Source organism: Macrobrachium nipponense, chromosome 24, assembly GCF_015104395.2.
Source record: "Macrobrachium nipponense isolate FS-2020 chromosome 24, ASM1510439v2, whole genome shotgun sequence".
Lineage (NCBI taxonomy): Eukaryota > Metazoa > Arthropoda > Malacostraca > Decapoda > Palaemonidae > Macrobrachium > Macrobrachium nipponense.
Window position 1 is genome coordinate 39,738,238 of NC_061091.1, and position 10,395 is coordinate 39,748,632.

Below are 10,395 nucleotides of genomic sequence, written 5' to 3' on the forward strand. Positions count from 1 at the left end.
TAAATGCGTTAGACTGAATGAAAGGTATAGAGGCATATATTAATAATTTAGGCACGTTCGGTACAAGTTGACGTGGCTGAAATTTATCATTTAAATAGCTATTGACATATTTCAGGAATAAGGCTGGAGGATACGAGTTGTTTTTAAAAAACTGAAGTAAAAATTGGATTTCACTATGGAAGTTATGCCAGCTGGAAGATAACGTATAAGCACGGTGTAATAGCGTGGAAATACTATTTAATTTAAATGTTATGGAACAACTGCTATAGAAGTTAGTACCTTGACCTGTGAACGTCTTTTTTCTAAAGACGCTCGTATTAAAACCATGTTCTGTCCTAGTAATTAAAACATCTAAAAAAGCAAGTTGGTTGTCTTGTTCATGTTCAATTGAGAAATTTATATTAGGATGTAGGCCATTGATATATTCCAAGAAAGCTTCAGCTGCTTCTCGGGACCTAAATAGAGCAATAGTGTCATCCACATATCGCTTATAAAAGAGAGGGTGATATGATAAGGGATAACCATCCAGCATTTGTTCCTCAAAAGAGTACATAAAGGCGTTAGCCATAACCGGGCCAATAAAGTGAGTGTCCTGCACTGCAATTTCTAGAAGTTTCTTAAAATTATCCTTATTAAAACCATGATATAAAATATTTTCCTCGTAAAAGATCTTATCTAAAATTATGTCAACCGTCGCCTGCAACGGTATGTTCGTAAAAAGAGATGCGACATCCAAACTCACCATATATAAGTCAACATCCTGTGGTAGAATATCAGGTACAAGGTTAGCAGAATTGAGTAAGACGTATTCATTATTTGCAAATGGCTGTAGTAATGGTACCAAGAATTTTGCTATCTTGTAATTTGGGGTATTGTATGCCGCCAAAATTGGTCATAAAGGAACACCATCTTTATGAATTTTAGGGAGTCCATATAACACACCATAGGATGAACCTGAACAATATAATTCTTGGTAAGTGCTTTCCATTATAATGTTCTGATCTTTGAGACTTTTGAGTAATCTATTGATTTTATCCTCCACCTTAAATATAGGTTGATATGTTGGAACACCTATTTCAACAAATTTAGTGGTATCTTTAAGAATATCATCCATTTTCTGTACATAGTAATTTTTATTTAGTATCACTGTGCCTCTTCCTTTATCCGGTCTGGTTATGACAATGTCTGGGTTATTGGATAAGCTTCATAGACTTTGTTAAAGGAGACGCAAGTGCATATCTAAGAGGTGTTTCTTTCCAAGAGGCGGTTACATGGGACAAGTTCAAAGTTAGGTTACGTACTGTGTATGGCGGTGAAGAGGCTTTAGACGTAGTACTAGCTTTAAGGAACATCCTTAACCAAGCCTCTATGACTCAGCTTAATGTTGTAGAGCGGGCGGCGCTAATTGCCAACCGGCTAAATGAGTATCAAGTAAATTTAAGTAACTCCGGGTGGGTTACAAGTTCCAAAATCGCCGTGAAAGATTTTATACGTCTCATTTACCTCACGAGCATAACAATCATGTTGCCTGAAGCTTTAGTGCGGTGTTTTGACAAAGAGCTGCAGCCCAACAGTACGGAACTAGATGTGTATAAACAGATAAAAAAACACATGTCTAAATGTATTGACCTTGATCCCTCGCTTACTCAAGTTTTTGCAAAAAATGAGAATAAACCACAACAAGTAAACGTGGTCAATAATAATCAAGTTGCAGGGATGGTTTGTTATAACTGTAAAAGACCAGGTCACATGATTTCAGACTGTCGGACGCGTTTTTGTTCAATACATAACAGTTCCACTCATTCATATTATCATTGCTTCTCGCGGAATCAACAGCAGAATCCTAAAAACACGCAAACAGTTGCCAATGAAAACAAAAAGAAGGGTCCTCAGTACTTTAAAAAGAAACAAGCGAACTGTAATGCTGCTCAACAGCAGAAACAAACAAATCGTGCTTCAGGTACCTCTGTTCCTGGGCCGTCTAGCCAGAACTTGCAAGGTCAGACGAATTTTCCGGGAGTGCTAAACAAAGCAAATACCACGTAGTAAGCTCCAGGGGGGGAGAGGACGATGTTGGGTCATCCATATCAACATCTTTTGTATCAAATAATCAGTTTAATCATTTATCAGATCATTGTGAGGCAGTCGATTTTCCTATGAAACACACAGCCGAATCCAAAAAATCTGTGCAGGTTCCCGTAGATTTGCAACAAATTCACGCAATTATAAGTCAAGATGAGTTACGCCCAACCTTACATTCTTTGATTCTGGTAGTCCACTTATTATCATGGATTTGCGGACTCATCATTTACTTTTTTCGAACTTCCTTATAGAGAAGTCCGGAGTAAGACTCTTGGGTATAGGAAATAATGAATTAAATGTGGTAGGAGTAACTCATGTTCAGTACAAGGTCGGTAAGTGCACGTTTTCTGATACCTTTATCGTTGTACAAAACATTGTTATGTATCCCGCTGTAATTATAGGATACCCGTCTATAGGCAATCAAAACATTACCTTAGCCCCTGCAAAACACGGCGTGTATATCAAAGGAATATTCTATAAGTCTTCTAATACCCTAAAATCAGTTTTAGATAATAAGGAGACAGAAAATAGAGTAGTAACATATATCGAAGAACCAATCACTTGTCTCATGAACCAAGAAATAATCCATGCGACCCAACAGAATTCTCGCTCACCCGTAATATCAGCTTGCACGCAAACTCTCAAGCCGAACATAACTTCAAACATATTAGTGCGTGTAAAGAAAACCTTGCCGGGATCTGAAATGTTAATCCTTTCCGACACTCTGTAAACACACGGATTATCCGTCACACAAGCCATTTATACAGTCGGCTCACAACAACAATGTAACATCGAAGTCTGTAATCATTTGAATACCACTTTAGTAATCCACAACAATCAACATATCTTGGATGTGGAAGTTTATAAACATCGCATTCTTACCGTAGCTGAGATAAATCACGCTCAATCAGTTGCGGATGAATCCCTTTTGCAATATATAAAACATAAAATCAATAATGACATTCAAGAAGAAGAAATTCAGCAGAAATTTTGTTCCACTACGGATGGAACCTTAGGAAAAACGGATGTCATCGAGCATCAAATAAGGTTAAGAGACAAACAGAAAGTTATCTATGTACCTTTGTACAGACTTCCTATGAAATTCCAGAATGAGATAAATGAGGAAGTAGGTAAAATGCTAAAAGAAGGAGTCATTAGGAAATCAAACAGCCCTTATAATTTTCCGTTAATAGGTGTACCGAAAAAAGATCGAACTTGGCGGATATGCGTAGACTTTCGTCGCTTAAATGAGGAAACAATCCCTGACCGATTCCCAGTGCCATGTACTGACAATATTCTATCTTTACTAGGTCAAAACAAATATTTTACCAGTTTGGACTTACTCAAAGGCTTCCATCAGATTCCGTTGGAAAAAGAGAGTATCCCATACACTGCCTTCAGCACAGCCAGGGGACATTATGAATTTTTGCGTATGCCTTTTGGTTTACGTTGTGCTCCCATAACTTTTACTAGAATGATCAACATTGTGTTTGGAGACTTGTTAGGAGATATCCTACATGCCTATATGGACGACCTTGTAATCTTTTCTAATACCTTAGAAGAACATCTACGTAAATTAGAGTTAGTGCTACAAAGACTAAGGCAGCATAACCTAAGGGTAAAGATAAGTAAGTGTGAATTTTTTAAAACAGAACTAGTCTATTTAGGTTTCACGGTGTCTAGTCAAGGTCTTAAAGTAGTCCATGATAAGGTATCGGCTATCCGTAACTTTCCGATACCTACTAACGTCAAGGGAATACAGCAATTTCTAGGATGTAGTGGCTACTACCACCGTTTTATATGCAACTACTCAATCATAGCCGCTCCCCTAACCGATCTTATAAAGAAGGGCGTATGTATGATGTAATCATAATTATTTATAATTGTATATGTGTGTGTGTTGACAGGTGTCGGTTGACCTCCTAGCCGGGTGTGCAAATGTAGGCTGATTTCTGTTTTTGTTTATTTGTAGAGGTAATATGTCCAGAGTGTACTGGCAGAGGTGTATGGCCAGCATTGCACCGGTTAAGCATGTGTGGGAGTTTGATATGGAGCGCCAAGGTGTAAGTTACTGTATTGATTAATCATATGTACTTATATTTATGATGAATTTGGCAATGTTATAGTGGGATATACTGTATGTTTGTATTTGTAATGGAGTTAGTGTTATTGCTGTGTTGGGTACAATGGACTGCTTACATTTTATATTTGATTTTACGAATATTGCTGTGTTGTTTTGCATATTTTATTAGGATTACATTTTAAGTGTCTGTTTACAATTTGGAGGTTTGTTTTAATTTGGAAACTTGTTTACAGGCTGAATGTTACTCAATAAAGTATTCATGTGGCACTTGGTGACTGTATCTACCCGATCCATACAATTCAGCACCTGCTACCCATGGTTGAGGGAACTTTGATTGGACATTCTACACATCCCTGCTAGTCAAGATGGATCGAGCCAAGACAGTGCGTACATCGGAGAGGAGGAAATTCAACCGAACCCTGAAACTGTTCGACGAGAGTGTGAAGCAAGACGACTCGACAGAGATTTTGAAGCCTGCATTTGATGAGGTCTGTGACGCCTATAAGAGGTTAGAAAAGGCTAATGATGATTTTATTTCGTGCATTGATGAGTCTCATGAGAATTATGTTAGCCTATTAGAATCGGCTGAGGATTATATAATTGAAGTGTATAGGTTGAAATGTAAGGCACATTCTCAAATACTTGCGAAAATAGACAGTGAAAAGGGTAAGCAAAAAACAGACAACACAAAGTTATAGTTAAGAAGCTTGAACCTCCTAGATTTGACGGACAAATAAGACTGTACCATCCTTTAGAAAGGACTTTGACAGATTAATGATTAAGAACTATGGGGAGGATCCATATGTCCTTAAGCAGTGTTTGTTAGGCGAGGCCTTGAAAGTGGTACTTGGGGTTGATGATGATTTCCATAAGATGATGGCCAGACTTGATGAAAAATTTGGAAATGTAACAAAGGTGGTGGACTCTGTTTTGTGTGAGATAAGAGCCCTTAAGCCTGTGCCAGAAGGCAACAACAAAAAACTTGTGGAATTGGTGAATACTGTGGAGAGGGGATGGCTTGATATGTGTAAGCTAGATCTTAAATCAGAAATGAATAACACTACTGTAATTAGCTTAGTAGAAAAGCTCTTACCCCCAGCAATTGAAAAGGGAATGGGTTTTTTTAAAAAGCTAGTGAAGTCCCAAAGTGAGAAGGAATTTGGAAAATTATTAGAATTTTTAGAAAAAGAAAGGAAGGTAATAGAGTATGTGCAGGAAGGAGTGAGGTCAAGGGCAGCAGTGCACAGTGCGACTCATGAGGATCACTGTTATACAGATAATTTGAATGAAGCAATTAAGCAGTTAAGAGAAAACCAAGAGTCGCAACAACAACAATTAAATGAATGTATTGTAAACATGAACCAAATTGCTTCAAACTTATCAAATCAAGCTAGGAGTAGACCTAACATGTCACCTAACATTAATAAGAACTGTTGGTTTCATGGTACAGCTTCCCATAGCATTTTGGATTGTTCAGGGTTTCAGCACTTGGATAATAAATCTAAATATGAGCTGTTAAAAAGCAATAGAGTATGCTTCATCTGCTTACGAAAGGGACATGTCAGTAGTGACTGTTTGAACAGAGAGTTATGTCATATTAAAGATCAAAATAATGAAGTATGCGGCAGACGTCACCACCCTATTCTCCATTCTTTGTTTGTACAAAATTATTTCACCAGTCGAGTACAGGGATCAAATAACTTATTGTCGAGGGAGGGAGTATTGTTGATGATTGGACATATGCAGAGTAAAGGGCAAAAGGTGGCAACATTGTGGGATCCAGGTTCAAATTTAACCATGATTACGCATCGGATGGCAAACAAGTTGGGTTTGAGAGGTAAAGATGTAAGTCTCACTGTAACTAAGTTGGAAATAGCACTGAGCTGTTTGACAGTAAAGTTTATAATGTGCCAATTACTGATTTGACTGGTACTGAATAGACTATTGAAGCTTGTGGTATCAATGAAATTACATCTGACATTGCAGAATTTTACACCACATTGATAGCTAAATTATTTGGTGTAGAGGAGTGGAAAATTTGTCGGCCAACAGGCAAGGTAGATTTGTTAATTGGCGTGGATCACAGTAGCATGATACCTCAAGTGGTTAGAACCATTGATACCTTACAGCTAATGCAAAACAATTTTGGAATGTGTGTAAGAGGTTCATATCCAGTTATGAATAAGAATATGGGTACTAATAGTGTCTTAACGGTAAGGATTAGCCACATGACTGTAGCTACTGAGGTCAATGACATCATACCACGATACAGTGAGAACCTCTCAAAACAGTTAGAAGATTTTTTTTCAGTTGAAAATTTTGGAACTTCATGTATACCTAAATGTAGTGGTTGTAAATGTGGGAAGTGTTCATTGAGTGGGGAACATAGCTTGAAGGAGGAAATGGAATTAAAACAGATAGAAGAAGGACTTAATTATGATTCAATAAATGGGTATTGGATTGCAAGCTATCCATGGATTAAGGATCCTAACAAACTCCCTAATAATGTTTCCCTTGCATATGGAAGACTAAAATCTACTGAACGAAGGTTAATAAAGCTCGGGAGCGATTACTCTAAAAAATATAATGATCAGATTTTAGATATGGTTCATAGGGAAGTTGCTAGAAAATTGAACATAGATGAGATAAGTAATTATAATGGTCCCGTTCACTACTTGCCCCACCATGAAGTCCACAAGCCAGACTCAGTTTCTACCCCTTTGAGAATTGTGTTCAACTCTTCTTCCTCTTACCTTGGTCACGTACTCAATGATTACTTTGCAAAGGGCCCTGATGTGCTAAACAACATGATTGCTATACTGATACGTTTTAGGCAACATGCTGTGGCCTTCGTAGCAGATATTAAGAAAATGTACAACTCTGTACGAATTTCAGAACTTGATCAACATACTCATAGGTTTTTGTGGCGGGACTTAGAAACTGACAGAGAGCCAGATCACTATGTGCTTACTACTGTGACCTTTGGTGATAGACCTAGTGGCATAATAGCAATGATGGCCTTACGTAAAACCACCGAGATGGATGAATCCTTTCCCCTAACTGCAGAGTTGATCAATCGCAACTCGTATGTTGATGATATACTGTCAAGTGTATCGACGGTTGAAAGGGCTAAGAGAAGTATTGTAGAAGCTAATGCAAAATTATCTCGGGGAGGATTTCAGATCAAGCACTGGGTTATGTCAGGTGAGAGTCCAGAAGATAATTTTCTTAACATCTTGAAAACTGATAAGGAAAAGGTACTGGGGTTGAACTGGAATCCTAAGGAGGACCTGTTTTTCTATGTGATAAAGATAAATTTCTCTAAGAAAGTAAAAAATATTCGAATGGAGCCACCCATAAAGAAATCAGAAATCGATGAGAAACTCCCAAATACGTTAAATCGAAGGATGGTACTCAGTCAAACTGCTTCGGTATATGATCCCCTTGGGTTCATTGTGCCATTCACCTTGAAAGCAAAGTTGCTTATGCGCGATTTACTAACCACCATCAGTGAAAAGGAGCGAAGATTAGATTGGGATGAAGCAATGCCACAGTATATGTATGAAAGATGGAGAAAGTTATTTTTTAAAGAAATGTATGCGTTAGAAACTTTGACTTTCCATAATGTGTGAAGCCTAAAGACGCCGTTGGTAAGCCTGATTTAGTCATTTTTGCAGATGCAAGTAAGTTAGCTTATGGAGCCTGTGCGTACTTGAGGTGGAAAGTGAGGGAAGGACCCTTTGTAAGTAAACTCTTGATGGCAAAGAATAGGATTGCTCCTACTCGACAGCTCACCATCCCACGGTTAGAGTTGTGTGGGGCTGTGTTGGCCTGCCGGTTGAGGACTGTGATTGAGAAGGAAATAGACATTGAACTTGAGTCAGTCATACATATTATTGATTCATCTATTGTCAGAGCACAAATTTGTAATAAGTCAAGCAGTTTTAATATTTTTGTCGCTACTAGAGTAGCAGAAATTCAAACTAAATCAAAATCTGTTGAATGGTTTTGGACATCCTCAGGAAATAATCCAGCAGACTTAACTACAAGGCCTACACACCCTATGCTTTTAGATTCTGATTCTTTATGGCAGAATGGACCCCCATTTATGTGTTTACCTGTTAGTGAATGGCCCATCAGTCAGTCAAATGATCTCGAACTACCAGATATTGCTCCAGTCAAAATTGTAAATAATCTATATAGGGATAATACTGTTATAATTGATGTAAATAGATATGGTAGTTACAGTAAGCTTTTAAGAGTGACTGCTAGAGTTTTGAAGGCAGATAGGTTGAGGTCATTTAAAGGTGTCTCTTTAGTTCCTCACTCAGATGATCTGAAAGTAGCAGAGGATATATGGGTGGGGTGGGTCCAGAAGACTATAGCTGGTGACTGGGAAAAGAGATATGAGAGACTTGGAGCTGTGATGAATGAGGAAGGTTTAATATGTGTTGGCCAAAGGATTTCAGTATGGCTGAAGGATAATTGGAACAGGAGTACATTTGTATTGTTACCTGTTAGGCATTCATTCACAAGATTGTATGTTAAACACATCCATGAGATAGATCATGCTGGTGTAGAGGTAACCTTAGCCAAATTGCAATCCAAGTTTTGGGTGCCTGGAGCCAGGAAACTTATAAAGTCAGTGAAGGCTCGGTGTGTCATTTGTCGTAAATTGGCTAAGAAGACTGAAGAGCAATGCATGGGTCAGTGTCCATCTGAGAGACTTCAACCCGCCCCACCCATTTTTAATACAGCTATTGATTTGTTTGGACCATTTATTGTGAAAGACACGGTCAAGAGGCGCACTAGAAAAAGGTTTATGGGATAATCTTTAATTGTATGGTGAGTAGAGCTGTGTACTTAGATTTAGCAGAGGGTTATGATACAGAGAATTTTTTAATGACATTACGTAGGTTTGTCTCCATAAGAGGATTTCCAAAGCGTATGCATTCAGATGGAGGCACACAGTTAGTAGCAGCTAACAAAGAATTGCGAACTATGCCGGAGGAACTGGAATATGACACAAATTTTAGAGTTTGGTAGTGTTTTCGGAATGAGTTGGACATTCAACAAGTCTGCAGATGCTCCATGGGAGAATGGGTGCAGCGAATCTCTGATAAAGTCTGTAAAGAGATGTATTATGATGTCTGTTGGTACTAATATTCTTTCATGGAGTGAGCTTCAGACTTGTATGTTTGAGATTGCTAATTTAATGAATAGCTGTCCAGTTGGTCTCAAACCAGGGATCTTTGCCCTAATGACTTGCTCTTAGGTCATACAGGTATCAGAGTCCCAAGTGGATTATGGGATGAAAGTAATAATCCAAGGCAAAGTTTTCAGTTTATGCAGAAGATTGTAAATTCTTTTTGGAAGAGGTGGCATCGAGATTATTTTTCTTCACTTTTAGTTAGGCAAAAATGGCATACTCAGCGTAGGAATTTGAGACCAGGTGATATTGTACTTATACAGGAAAACAATATTGTAAAGGGTGCATGGAAAATGGCCGAAGTTGCCGTAGCTGTACCTGGAAGTGATGGTCATGTACGAGATGTAACCTTGAGGTATAAAGTGCATAAACCAGGTCCACAGTACAAAGGTCAAACCGATATGTTAATTAAACAGTCCGCTCATAGACTGATAGTTTTACTTCCTGTTGAAGAGCGTGGTGAATGTTGAGTTATGATGGGGGGAGTGTATGATGTAATCATAATATTTATAATTGTATATGTGTGTGTTGACAGGTGTCGGTTGGCCTCCTAGCCGGGTGTGCAATGTAGGCTGATTTCTGTTTTTGTTTATTTGTAGAGGTAATACGTCCAGAGTGTACTGGCAGAGGTGTATGGCCAGTATTGCACCGGTTAAGCATGTGTGGGAGTTTGATATGGAGCGCCAAGGTGTAAGTTACTGTATTGATTAATCATATGTACTTTATATTTATGATGAATTTGGCAATGTTATAGTGGGATATACTGTATGTTTGTATTTGTAATGGAGTTAGTGTTATGCTGTTGGGTACAATGGACTGCTTACATTTTATATTTGATTTTACTAATATTGCTGTGTTGTTTTGCATATTTTATTAGGATTACATTTTAAGTGTCTGTTTACAATTTGGAGGTTTGTTTTAATTTGGAAACTTGTTTACAGGCTGAATGTTACTCAATAAAGTATTCATGTGGCACTTGGTGACTGTATCTACCCGATCCATACAGCGTAGATTTCATATG

General features: G+C 38.1%; 1 protein-coding gene and 1 long non-coding RNA gene across 2 annotated transcripts; both read left to right on the forward strand.

Moving 5' to 3' along the window:
* Positions 1–4,063: 4,063 nt before the first annotated feature.
* On the forward strand, positions 4,064–4,432 carry LOC135204154 (uncharacterized). Its single transcript, XR_010312116.1, has 2 exons — positions 4,064–4,145; positions 4,399–4,432. It is a non-coding gene; the product is annotated as an uncharacterized LOC135204154 (long non-coding RNA).
* Positions 4,433–4,939: 507 nt separating this feature from the next.
* On the forward strand, positions 4,940–8,996 carry LOC135202934 (uncharacterized). The gene is made up of 3 exons (XM_064232411.1): positions 4,940–5,510; positions 6,218–7,422; positions 7,800–8,996. Exons 1-3 carry the CDS (start codon positions 4,940–4,942, stop codon positions 8,994–8,996), a joined length of 2,973 nt encoding a protein of 990 aa, XP_064088481.1.
* The last annotated feature ends 1,399 nt before the right edge of the window (positions 8,997–10,395 follow it).

Excerpts from the sequence above, each read along its gene's own strand:
- LOC135202934 (XM_064232411.1), top strand. The coding sequence starts at position 4,940 with ATGATTAAGAACTATGGGGAGGATCCATATGTCCTTAAGCAGTGTTTG. Across the intron at positions 5,511-6,217 it reads ACAACAACAATTAAATGAAT|GCAAGGTAGATTTGTTAATT; the intron begins GTATTGTAAACA and ends GTCGGCCAACAG. Across the intron at positions 7,423-7,799 it reads TGAAAACTGATAAGGAAAAG|CCTAAAGACGCCGTTGGTAA; the intron begins GTACTGGGGTTG and ends TAATGTGTGAAG.